The sequence below is a fragment of the Pieris brassicae genome, chromosome 4 (genome assembly GCF_905147105.1).
Source record: "Pieris brassicae chromosome 4, ilPieBrab1.1, whole genome shotgun sequence".
NCBI classification, from domain to species: Eukaryota; Metazoa; Arthropoda; class Insecta; order Lepidoptera; family Pieridae; genus Pieris; species Pieris brassicae.
In genome coordinates, this window is record NC_059668.1 from 22,610,713 (window position 1) to 22,624,810 (window position 14,098).

At 33.6% G+C, this 14,098-nt stretch overlaps 1 protein-coding gene across 1 annotated transcript; it reads right to left on the reverse strand.

Annotated features, from left to right (window-relative positions):
* Positions 1-1,150: 1,150 nt before the first annotated feature.
* Positions 1,151-6,281, reverse strand: LOC123709064. The gene is made up of 3 exons (XM_045660161.1): positions 6,227-6,281; positions 3,456-3,680; positions 1,151-3,173 (listed from the first exon to the last, which is right to left on the reverse strand). The coding sequence occupies exons 1-3, from the start codon at positions 6,267-6,269 to the stop codon at positions 1,495-1,497; spliced, it is 1,947 nt and encodes a 648-aa protein (XP_045516117.1). The 5' UTR covers positions 6,270-6,281; the 3' UTR covers positions 1,151-1,494.
* Between the last annotated feature and the right edge of the window lie 7,817 nt (positions 6,282-14,098).

Sequence of the window (14,098 nt, forward strand, 5' to 3'; positions counted from 1 at the left end):
AGAGCACTTATACACCTAATTGTTTATTTTATCATCTGATCCAAGGGTCAGTCTTCAGAGTTCCTAGCCTAGCCTGGTGTCCATATCAATGTAGGTAATATATTCTATAAATATTAAAATTAACTTAACATATTATATTTCCAATTTTTAATGAAAATAATATCATCTTAAATATCATTTATAAGTATAGCGTGTCAACTGACCACCATTTTAATTTAGTTATTTTCAGAAAATACAGAAGTTATGAGTTATATTCTTAAACACCCATATTTTAGCTTGTAAACTATAAAGATATATAAATAGTATTACTTTTGCTAGTCACTAGCGACATCTTTCACAAAACATCGTATATAATTTTTGTATGCTGCTCTACTAAAGATGGCAGTAATATTAATATGACTTAATCCAGTAGGTTAGCTTTTCGGTACAAGATGTCGCTTTTACAATATTTTATTTACAGATAACCTAATTATAAGAGACGTGTAGTTTGAAAATTTCATGTCAGGGGCAAACTTTTGTTCTGGTTTTAAAAAGACTGCCGGGAATTGAACTTTATTCAACATCAAAAGAGTATGAACGTAGCTATATTCCTGTCCGTGTGTGTGTAAGTTGTTAAATGCTCAAAAATTTCAATTTTTAATTACAAATGGGTTTCATGAATAAACATTATGAATAAATATTCATTTTAACCATAATAATAATAACCATTTGATAAAGCTTTTAGGAATGCATATTAAATTTTAAAAAAAAAATCAGTTGGAATGAGTATTTGTGACAGTCGTAGAATCAAAACTTTCGTATCATATTTATTGGTTATAACTTACAATCATAGAGTTTGATTCAATTATTTTTATATAAGATAGTTCCGGTCAGTACAAGGGTTCTTTAGTGAATATTAAAAACGATTTCTTTTTGGAGCCTATACCTATAAGATAACAAATTTAATAATAATGTTATATCTTCGTAGAGTTTAAGGAGTAAGGGTTAATACTTTACTAGAATGATTGCATTAATAGTTGTAACATGAAATACATTTTTTTAAATAAATTTACTGTTAACCATTTCTCACGTACATAGCTAACAAACGAAACTATCTGCATTGTCTTAATAACTTTATTTACACTAGATAATATAATACTTAATACTTTACAATACTTCTTAAGCTTATTTCACATTGTACTCAGAAATTATCGCTTTTTACTATAAGTATTGAATCTGGAATTCAAAACAGATTAAAACAGAATAAATCGAATGAACTTACATCTAATTAAGCACATGTCATATCACACAATAATTTAGTAAAATAGTTTTCAGGATAAGCCTCTAGATATAAACTGGCAACTTTCAGTCTATGTGAAAAAAAAATACATGAACATTATTTACAGAAAATGTTTGTAATTGCATTCTAACTTTGTTAAATAAACTTACACGAGTAACTTAGGCTTATCCTTACGTTAAATTAATGGCAGTGAAGGATATATTAAGGAAAGATTATTATACTCTAGAGTTAGTTCTTCCAAATTCCTCTATTTGATCATATTCAGAGAAGCCGGGGTCAGAGTCGTAATATGCGTAGTCGTAGCTGGATTCTTCTTTGTTGGGGCGGTTATTGTGTGAAGGTCGTGGTCTAGGAGATGAAGAGGGAATTTTTTCATAGCCTTGCGAATAAAGCTCTGGTTTATGGGGAGCTATTGTGGTCGTAATCTTTGGAACATTATTGACTTGTGGTGAACTGGTGGATGGTGCATCGTATGGTCTAGCTGTTGTGGTATAAGGCTGATAGTAGTCAAAAGAGCGAACCGTCGTTTGTTCCGAATAATGTCGAGGGGTACTCGTAAATAGTTCTGTAGGTTGCTGTTGAGTGGTTGTTGTTGATGCTGGTCTAAATGGTCTTGGAGTAGATACTTTGCCAAAGTTCTTTTGGGAACGTATTTTTTCTTGTTTTCTATCTTCTGGAAGCCTGTTACCACTCGCCGCAATGTTAAGCGAATGTGCGCCTGATAGTAGTTCTGTTTCTCTCTCGTACAGTTCGGGTCTGTATTGCCCGTCATCTTCACCTTGAGGAAGCCTGTACTGGCCATCGTCTTCATGGCCTTCTGCGTAATTGGATGACTGTGTATTTAAAGCATTGTTTGTATTATAGGTGTTCAGATTGGAATAAGGATCGGAACGGGTAGTTGTCAAGAACGTGGTAGTGGAAGGGGCGGCAGTGGGGTTATTAAAGTAGTTATGTTTGCCACTAGTGAAGAATACAGAGTTATCTTTCTCAGGTTCGTAAGAAACACTGTTTAAGTTCCTGTAGCTTGGTGTACTAGTTATGACTCCTCTGGCTGAGTTGTAGTCTACGGTTGTTGTAGGATAATTAGTTGAATATCCAGGTGTGCCTCTGTTGTAGTTTTGATTATAAGGTTTTATTTTCGTAAAGTCAGTAGGCTTGGCTTCTGAAAATACGTTGAAGCTGTTTCGAAGCTTGAAAGGGCGATTATCTTGGGAAGTCACACTATCAAAATTCTCATCATTGTAGTTGTAAAGTTCAATTAGACCTTCTTTCTTGTTGGCAGGGGCTTCAGTTGATGTCGTGGGTTGATTATATGGAATGTATTTGCTCTGTTTTGGGGTCACACGGCTCACTTCCACGTATTCATCTTTATATTCGGGTGGAACATTCACAGTAGTGGTAGATAGCTGTTTGTTTTGCGGCGGATTCTTTTGAATGAAATAATCTTGTGGCGAGTTTGTTTGTGGAGAAGAATAATAACTTTGAGCTGTTGTAGTCGGTGCTGCGGTTGAAATATAAAGAGGTCGTTTACGGTATAGCTTTCTTTTTGGACCATCGTACTGTGGACTGGAAGGTTGTAGTGAAGGTGAAGGTGACCCTGTCGAGAATTGTGTAGTAGGGTATGATGGTCGTGATGTGGGTATTCTTCTAAAAGATTGACGAGCTGGAGGACTTAAAGAAGTTTGCGCTTGTAGGGTTACAGATTCCTCTCGCCCTCGTTCTCGCTGTCCACTGAAGAAATCAGATGAATGGGCTGTTCGCAAATCAGAGGCACCGTTATTAGAAGCCGCATTATTTTGCGAGAGTCGACGATCACCAGTTTCCGCCCTTTGAAGGCCGAATTCAGATTCTTCTTCTCGATTTCCAGGAGACGACAATTTTTTCGTGTCAAAACCTGTGTATGATACATATGGTTTAGTTTACTCAGCTAAAATTAATATTTCCAAGATACATCCTAGATACAATAGAGCCTGTCCAGCCGCCAGCACTCAGCTTAAGCTTAATAAGTTCTATATGGGCGATGGTAAGAAAAGCGTGACATAAAATACCTTAAACCTAACCGGTTCCACGTATCTCGTATAACTTTCCGGCTGCAAAAATGTTTTAGTCTAGACTACGGCCTATGTTAGTGGCTAAGCAAGCTCACCGGATCCGATTTTGTAGAGATCAAACTGACCGTCGTAGATGTCTGCGGGACATGCCAGAGGGTCATCGTCCCCCCAATCAGTGCATGTTTGGGCCTCTTGGTGGAACAGGGTACCAGGGGGGCAGAAGAACCTGAAGTCTCGAACACCGCCACCGGAAACTCTAACACACACGTGGAATGCCTTACAGCCGGATTTAGCATCCGCATAGTATGCTCCCAAGATGCGTCCTCGGCAGTTGAACCTTTGAGCGCCCCCTGTGGAGATGAAGTGTTATTAAAAGCCTAATTTTGAAGAGATTGAAACACGGACTCAATCTATTTCAGTGTTTTACTAGTCCGGATGCGAAACTACACTAGAAACCATGTTGAGTCACACATTTAGTTGCTATTATATAATATATACCTCCGAATCCATGCCTGTTGGGGAAAACTTATCTGCAATATTATACTAATGATGCTATAAATATAATATAAAGTATTCATCAAACGAGGTATTAACGGTTCATCTCCCCAAATTGAGGTCGGTTACGAGATCAGAATACAGTTTATTTAGCCAACCACAGTATAGATTGTATCTACTGGAATTTTATATGATACTAGTAGGCTGTGATACCTCATATACTAATACATAGAAGAGGTTCGTTTACATAATTTTACTTTCAGGGACATAGGTAACAACTTACATAAAATAAAACACGATCTTTCCACGGGTAGATTTTTGTTTACAACTAAAAGTGTATTCTCAGTAATAACACATAGATATCATAACGATAATATTGTATATCTATTTAGGTAAGCGAAGGTTTTGCTAGTGAATGTTGGTACCACGGAGGTTAAACTGAGTTCCCATGCGTGAGCGGCCAGCGGCAGATAGCATCGCGTTGCGCAAGAGTCGCCGCAAAGGTGCCGCATCCTCAAAAGGTCGTGAGCAAATGGTCTAAATATAACAGATTTACGCTACGGTTGAATCAATTCACAAATAAATATGCTGCGACCGCTCGAATGATAATGACTAAAAATTATTAATTTATAGTCATAACGCAATATATCAAAGCGAGAGGTCAAATACATTGTGTTCCTCTGCACTATTATTTGTTATCAAAATAAACCCTGTAATATAATTCCTACATTTGAGCAACTATGAAGTTGTGATGAGTCAGCAACTAGCAATCAATCACTGTCAGCTGTCGATACATAGGCCGAGAAGAGTCAAGACAACGGGTCGTCAATGACACTTTCCTTTACACGTAATACATTCTCACGGTTTAACTACATTATTTGTAATATCTTCGATATTTGTTGTAATAGTGCCATTTTAGAAAATATATTTTACGTTAAAAGGAGCGTAGTCTCGACATCTACTAAACATATCACATATTTATTGTCGTAAATATAACACACGTTTTAATTACGCAATTGTTTTCTATTTATTGTTTCAAGACTTCTTAATGTAACATCTGTGGTAAAGCCCACGTTTTAGTTAATTATATCGTTAATTCCGAATCTAATCAATAAATGCCATCCTACACTTACGTTAATGATCACCTAAATAAATATTTATATACTGGTATTATTTATAATATTAAATGTGAAAGAGACCTCTTAGAAATGATTGCTATTATATATATAATTGAGAAGTTAAATATTGTTTTACTTACAAATGTTTCTTAAAACAATATTTAGCTCCTACAATAGTTTCCTGGTTCCGGTGCAAAATTTAAAAATGTTTAGATAATATTTACATGACTTGCCCAAGGATTTTTATTAATTTCAGCTAATTAAGTAAAAAAAATAAAAATTTAATATCTTTATGTTTTTACTTTTTTTTCATTATTATTGGGCAAAATTTCCTTGAGTCAATCCACAATTCCTATTCAGTTGCTAATATAAAAAGAAACAAAAGGCACATAGCATAACTAAATAATAAACCCACAATCAATTAAGATCGTCAGATTAAAATCTTAATGGTAATAGTATCATCATCCAAAGAAGGATATGGGGTCATTCCATGTATGGCGAACACGTTTTCGTATTTCGATGAATTTTAGAATTGCCAATTACAAAATAATAAGTACGTCTGAACCTTGGAGCATCCGTTCTCTGGCCCTCGTCCCAGTTCAGGAGAGCGGCCCGTGAGAGAATTACTTATGCAAATGTGTAGAATCGATTATCCACGCGAAGTGCGATCTTAGTTGAGCGGTGATATGAAAGTACATTTGCGCAATTTTCAATAAAGACGTTCGTGTGAACTATCGACCTTACCTAAATGCTAGTAACATTATAATGAACGTTTTCTTTCTTACTTCCTTGAACATGGCAATCTAAATTCCATTCAATTTTTACTTATATTATATAAGTAAATCCTGCTAATTTCCGTAATAATTCAAGCGCCTGAAATGGCTGAAAAACCCGTCTGTGTGTGACATTGATAAGTTATAAACGTCAAATTGTTTTCCGCTTGTGACCGGCGTTTTTACTTTAATTGATTCATAGATTTGTTTACTTTCCTTAAATAATTGTTTGTCTTTTTATACCTTGTTTAAAATTTACAATTAACATAACCTTTCCAGTTGCGTTTTATTTTTATGGATGACTATTTCATTTCCTTAATTTTATTCTCATATTTTCTACAAATAGATTTGTTATATAAACAAATAGAAAACGCAACCAAAATAATCAATAGTTCTTATAAGGAAATTTAACTTCCCACGAACGCGGACATCCTGAAATGTGTAAGATGTGCACGCACGAACTATCACTGACCATTTCCTCACAAAAAACACAACACATCACTCACTTACCGAGGATCGGGAGCAATGTTAACACGAGCCACAAGACCGACATGTTGCCGCCAAGTGCGTTGCGAAGGGACTGTTCGAAGCAGTCGAGGTGCTGCCCCTACCAACGTCCCTGAAAGCTCTACTAGACAATTACTATTTACTAGCCAATCGCAATACATTAACGCAAGGGGGGGTTGAAGTCGTTTTTAACACGAGCGATTATTCTATTTCATTGACAATAGATTAGACGAAACATATCTAATATTACTTAAATTGAGTCATTTTAAATATTTATATCATATATATGAAATACTACAGTTTAGGAGAAGTGAGACTTAATGTAATAATAAATATTGATGTCAAAAAAGACTTTTTACTCTACGTCTAGTAGGTGTCTTAAGCAGCATTTCATTTTAGAGAAAGGCGAAGTGAACTCTTTCAAATAAAATAATACAATTTTGTGTCACTCATTATACAATTCAAAGACAATGGAGACGCTATTGCGAGAGTCTATCGTTAGTTAAATGTGCATAAAGATTATTTCCTTATGCATTTTATGTTTGAGTTTCATCATAGTAGGTACTAAATGTTAAACGCGTTTCTAATCATAAACTCTTATTCATGTTTGTACCTGGAACGCTTTTCTTACTAGCAATAGTAAAAATAACTTAGTAAATTTATTATATATTCTTATTGATAAAGCAAGTAGAGCAGCATTTTTAACGCAGCTTTCAATATTTATAAGTAATTAAAATAATTAAATTATATTAAGTTTATAACTTAGGGTCAATAGTATATAAAACATTAAAAACTATGCTATTAAAATATTTAATTAGGAGTTAAAGAATAAGTTATTAATCAGTTACGCAGGGATAATACTCACAACAGTGTAACCATAAAACTAATTATCTATGGGCAAATTCAAATTATACCGTTTTTTAAACCATTATAGAAATGCATTTACGCTTCCCTCACACTAAATGCAGCAGGGGTATGTAAAATTCGACTCACAGCAGGCACTCTGATACTCAGAGAACCGGGTGAGCTTACTTACCATCTCGGTTACCAATACAACCACATCAAAGAGGTCATATGGCGTCCACAAAGCATGGACATAGGTGGCAGGAGCTATTAGCTGTTATAGCTATAATATTAATAAATAGACAATAATATGGAGTTATATTGTGTCACAGTGTGTCGTTTCTATTAATATTGGTAGGCAGGATGTAAAAAGAAGTTCCTTAAATACAATGAAAGAGTTATTGAAAATAAACACGATTTATGCGATGAGTTAGGCGTGGCTATTAAGCAATGTATGGTTCCTCCCATTTGTCATAGTAAGATTTAACTTATAACCATTGTTGTAGCTTAACTGACAGGTGACCTACCTTCACACTAGGTACAATTATTAGTAATTACTGCTTACACACTATAAGAAATGTCGTCAAAAAATCGTATATCATAAAAGAGATAAATTCGCTAAGTTAGTTGATAGTAGTTGTTCGCGCTAAATCGGTGTCAATCAAAGAAGGATGACAATTGTCGATTTAACTTTGACACACGAACCGGAGATGGTAGGTGGTGTCCCGGCGTAATGGCGCAAGGGAGTTACATTTTAATTATATACCGCATATCGTATAGCATTTTCTTTTTTTGATTCATCATTGAAGGATCCAGTGTTTTAGTGAGATACGCCACCGTTGATGGTAAGTGCTAGTTTTAGTCTTATCGATTAGTGGATTCCTTTTTTTATTTTACTGACACGCGACAGCCGAACCAGGGCATATTATTTCACCGAGGGAAGGGAGCATCCTGGATATAGCTTCCGGATACCCAGGCCCACACAGTAGTATTGCAATTCTGCTTTTCTTGACTTTTTTTAGTGGCTCTTACTCACTGAGTCAGACGATTAATAGAGTAATTAACATGTTTAATTATTTTTTATCTAAATCTAAATAAAAATCTCGCTAAACGCGTTCAGATAAAATCTAAGACCTGCTGCATTAAAAAGACATCAACGCTTCAAAGATGTTAACGATTTTTTTTTACATTACAATCGTTTTTACATTGATATCTATGGTTTTCCAAAGACGATACAATCTTACTTTTGTTGACTTCAGTAGTTCCAATAAAAATAAAATTATATTATAAGAAAGTTATGACTAATGTAAAATGTTTTTTTAGGAATATAATACTCATTTAGGAAAAAAGTTAATATTTTTGTATATCACATATGCTAAAAGAAAATGTATATAATGAGCTCACGTAAAGATGGTTCTCATGTGTTTCACAACGATCGTGTTCCATGCATAGTTTGAAACACGACTGCAATCCCTTGCGACAATTGTCTAAATATCAATTGTACATTTTGAGTGGATTCTATTTAGTATTTCTTTATAATCGTGTACCTTAAAGAAAGGCAATGAAATTAATAGCTAAAACTGTGACTAAATTTTGCATCTACGCAACAGATTAACTAAATAATTAAATTGTTCAGTTTGAGTTTCAGTGTCCATCGCATTTTTTTGTGTAACAAGTTGACTGGGAATATAAAGAAAAACCACCGCCCATGTACATTGCTAGAAGCCTCGCTATGAATTGGTACGTTCTTTTCTTGAAGGATCCTAAGTCAAATTAGCTTTGAAATATTTTAGTTGGCAACTGGTTCCACATAGTGGTGGTGCGCCACAAAAACTGCCTTAAAAACGCTTAGTTGTGGAACGTCGAGGTGATACGGCAACTAACAATTATTAGGTGAATATTGATACATTATATAAGAGCATGTCTGAGCAATCCTTAAATAGGACGCATACAATTTGTGCATCTGTTTCATAGGTAATTTTTATTTAAAGGCAAGAAGATTATCAGCCTTCTGTGACCACACATGTCGTCGATCTTTGGGTCTCAGATATGCGACTTTCCTCGAGGCGTTTTCCTTCGATATTCACAAGTGTTAATCGTGCATCTAGAAAGAAAAATCTGCAAAGGCGGTGGATAAAGCATGCATGCATGCCGAATAAGGACCAGTTCGCTTACAAGAAATGAAGTAACTAAAACTACATTAATAAACGTAAGCTTTATAATTATTTACTAGTAGCTAAATTAAAATAAAATATGATGACAACCTATTGATTGTTATACACATTAATTTACATTCGCTACCAAGTCATTGCACAGATGTTACATCGCTACTGTGCTCATTGCCTACTTCTATCTTCGGGCGTAGGTCCAACTATTAAGAAACTCATCTTTAATCAATGTATTTATTAATTATTCTATTTGTAAGGTAAATATAATAGTTTGCTTATGTACGTTGCTTCATAGCAGTATTTTTTATTAGTTTCTGGATAATTTAATTATTAAACATTGCGAAGGGTGTAGATGTTACCATAAAATTTAACAACAATCACAATATTATACATGGCAATATTATTACAATTATTTTAAAATGTCACAATTACGTAATATTTAAGCATGAATAATATTAAAGCATACTAAGCTTAGACTAAGTGACGCTATTAAAACAGCCATATAAAGTTGCATAATGCCTACACGAACACAACCTCACCGAAGAGCAATCGCTACATACCATCGGATGACCTGTCTAACCTTTTGACTCTCCCAGAAAAAGTTCCGCTAACGACAACTTATAAGACTTATTTGTGTACTTGAAATGTCAATATTTTTTCTTTGTACAAGTCATAAAATCGTGATTTATTTGATATAATTTAATTATCAAGACATCGCCGATTACAATTCTACAAAGTGCAAATGACTTATCAAATAGGTACTTAAAAAGATACTCAGTTCAATTTAGGTGTAAATTTAATAAAGTATATAATATACTATAGGATATTTGGCTCATATTAAATAAGTTAGACCTAGTTGTAGTGTATCAGGAGTGATTAATCTACACGCTTTCAGGCACAATATGATCGACAGGTAGAACGGGTTGTTGCGATGACCTGTTACATATGTTTATGGCTTGACATATACTTAGCCTTAATGAATCTACTCTCATTTCGCCAGTTTGAACTCATCACTTGCGTAATTCTTGCGTACGTTTATTATAGGAACTGGAAGTCCGTGTGCAATATGTACTTTTTATCGCAGCTCTGTAATCGAGATAGATTTGTTTGATCTCTTATTAAGACTATTTAATATAGATTCGATTCTGCATGTAAGAGAAATGAACTTTCACTTTCATCTTAAATATATATTTTAATTAATAATTTTAATCACTGCCATGTAATTGTTTCAAGGGGGTGATTAAATTTTTAAAGGCAAAGTGCCTTTATAGCCAAGGCGAGTAGTTAGTATAAGCGAGACCATAGATTTGACACCGATTGTAAATAATTTAACTTTGACATTATTTTATATTCTTAATAAGACATTGTAAAACTTTATATGATATTTGCATGCCTATTTATATATGGCTGATTGTGCGGATATTTGTAATCTAGGCAAATAAACGATTATTATTATTCTTAATGATCTGAATTGTTTTACAATTCAATATAATAAGAATATGTTTGTTATAATTGTTTCCGGAACATTTCAAATACATTATCATCTTTACTAATGGTAACTATAATATAAATACACACGGTGAATTAAGCCTTATGCATCAGCCTTGCGTAGTTGATATGATTGCATCAGCAGTCACAGGTCATCTCTGATTCCACTTGCTGACCACGGTTTCTTTTATTTCTCAAATTACTGTTTATTTCACGTACAGTTATCTAACAGATTGCCTGTTGAGATTCTTTGTTTTCCTATTTATACTTTGGTTAATTGTTTTAAACAAGCACTATAGAATTAATAACAACAGTAATGCCTCAAAACTATTCCAAACATCTTTGACATCAACAAATAAATTTATTATAATTTCTTATTATTCCAAATACGAACAAATATATTTACAATGGATGCGTGAACATTAAACTTTCATAAGTTCAGTTTGTCTAGACTTTGCCTTTGTTTATTGAATCTATAAATATCCACGATGTATAAAATTAAAGTCCGAGAATGTCTTAATAAAAACATGTGAAGGCGATATAGTAAGTCGAGTTGTGAGGCAAACAAAAAAAAATATAAAAAACCACATTGTAAATAACAAACAATTTTCAAAAAACATCCAATTACACTATCGAATTTAATCTATTCAAGGTATTTCGACAAAACGTCCATTTTGCTTCTCCACTGTAAACAATTGTTCAAAATTAATACGTTTTGTTAAAAGTTACCTTTATTAAAAGACGTTCTTCGATACCGTTAACCTCGCAATGACCTCTGGAAGATCACATTACAACCTATGCATCGCGAGCGATTTTTTACCACATTGTCTCAAAATTAATTGAGAACATTAAAAAAAAACTAAGTTTAAATTAAAGAGTATTTTTTAATAATTAAGGTATTTATATTTTACTATATAAAATAGTTGTGACCATTATGTTAGCAAACAGCCGAGCCCCTGAATAATGATTATTCCATATAATATTCAGTTACTGACCTACATCCTTATCGTATGTAACTGAATTCACTCGAGTCACGGTATTGAATTTCGCTTATACGGATATTAATTAAAGCAGAAGCCAACCAGCCGTTAAGGAGTTTATCGTCACTTGAATACAGGTAACGAAAAACAGAATCGGTGAATATGTATTGTAAAAATCAATACCATATCTTAAACGGCATATTATATTGTGGCTTTTTATATTACCACAATTTTTTGAGAGTTGGAATGGATATCCGCTAAAATCTTAAATTGTACAAACGCGAAAAACGAATGAAGTATGAACACAGAAAAAGTAAGGTCAAATATTAAATTGGTAAAATTTGTTTAGACTTGTAATTATTTCTCACAATTTCTGAACTAATTTAGTTTTAATGGCTTAATGAACATTAATCATTTTAATTGGAACTAGTCAAGTTCAAGAATACATTTTATTGTACATTAAAATTGTTTTCAGCGATCATAATAATTCTAATTCATACGACCATCAAATGTTAATACTCTTAAAGATTCGGTTAATCCATTTTTTCAACAGTCCTTTCATCACTGAAATTGAAGATCATCACTACTAGATGAAGGGATGGCAGAATTTATTGAAAAATAAATCATATGGTATGGAACATGTTACGGTAACGGTTGTATAACACATATTTACATATATATGTAATGCTATGTTCTGGCCATGAACCAAATGTTTTTCACGGTGTATGAGCGTTGAATATCGACTAAGTAGTATTTATAGTACTACGAGAACTGAAGCAATTCATCTACTTCTTGAGGATCCATTGTTATTTTTTCATTGCGATTTGGAAATTTCCGCGAAACATTTTTTGCAAGAGTTATAAATATTGACACGGCCTCAAATCTAAAATTATATGGCAGTTTGAATTCCGGTCTTAGTTTCTCATACACTCATTGTTTGCCCTGAATGTGCATTCGCAAAAAGTACTTTGAAAAAGTTTTGCAACTTGTCACTGAGTTAAAGCTAAGCCATTTATTGTAAAACGTGGGAATTACACTGATTATATTTACCGAAGTTTAACTGCGGTTTTAGTTTTATGGTGATTATCGTAAATAACTACAATTATATCCATGATGAACAAAATCTCTTCAGCCACAATCAAAAAACTAAGTTTAACTTCCAAAAATTGCTTTAAGAAAAAGACGGGTGTGTTCTAAAAGCAAGCGAGCGCTTAATATAAAGAAATGAGAGAATGAAGTAAGGAATGCATTTCAAAACGACACACGTAGTGTATCTAGATAAGGTTTCTACATTATTTCAGATGTGTATTAAGCAATGATGGGCACGGAACAGAGGCGTGTCGTCCTCAGCAGGGTGCCTGGCTGCTGGCACGACTTCCGTGCGTAGCTCCTCTTTACTTCTGAAACCTAGTAACACCGTATATTTGTAAGACTATAAATGTGCCAGAGATTAACCTTTTATATTATAATCGTGATTTTGCATTTGAAATATTTTTTTTTTAACAAACTAGGCTTTATTTTTTTGTATTTTAGGTTCGGTGTTCCTGTTGTTTGTTATAAGTACATTGTTACAAAACTTAAAAAATAGAATAAAGCGGATGTCCAAATAGATCGGAGTAGGTAGTTCAATGTAATACCTAGTGATTAAACAATAAATAACGTAGTAACGGGTAACCTTTACTAATGTGATCTATGTGTTAAACCTTGAAGTACATCCTGAAAGACCATCGCGGAACGAAGATTACGAGATTAACACATCCGCCTTAAGTTTTTTACAACAATTGTCGATGGAGGTATGCATTGTTTATTATTATTACAAAGAGATCATAATTATGTAATTTTCTCCAAAAAGGATTAATAAAGTTTATCAAATGACGTTCATTTTAATTCTGTGTCTATGTAGACAGGTCGTGCTAAAATTTAAGTACTTTCTCGTAATTATACTGCTCCAAAGCTGTGCTTTGTGTGATTCGTGGATCTCGATAATGCCTAGTGCCGAGCGAAAGCAAAATATTCAAACTTAGAGATATTTTATTTACATATTTTAAATTGTTCTCAGGTTAACATCAATTCAAAATATCGTTTTATATTATAATAATAATATATATTCATAATAATGTTGGTAAATTAAATTCCAAGATGTAAAGTAATTCAACGACACAGTCATAATTTAAAACCTAATTCAAAATAACGCACGCGTTAACGCAAAGCTTGCACATTGTTCTAGCCATGAAGTTGCAACATTGCTTACTCGTTGTCGATTATTTAAACAGAGACAATGTTTGGGTCGCACGCAGCCTGCGCCGGCGCTTCTCACGGCTGCCGAAGGTCGCGGATAACTCACTTCTTACAACATACTTTAAATAATTTGATTTCATAATATTTCTTTGGGGCAT

What these genes read in the sequence shown, in the direction of transcription:
- LOC123709064 (XM_045660161.1), bottom strand. Translation starts at nt 6,269, where the DNA reads ATGTCGGTCTTGTGGCTCGTGTTAACATTGCTCCCGATCCTCG. An exon ending in AACATTGCTCCCGATCCTCG is followed by an intron (nt 3,681 to 6,226) that starts GTAAGTGAGTGA and finishes TCATCTCCACAG; the next exon opens with GGGGCGCTCAAAGGTTCAAC. An exon ending in TCCCGCAGACATCTACGACG is followed by an intron (nt 3,174 to 3,455) that starts GTCAGTTTGATC and finishes TATCATACACAG; the next exon opens with GTTTTGACACGAAAAAATTG.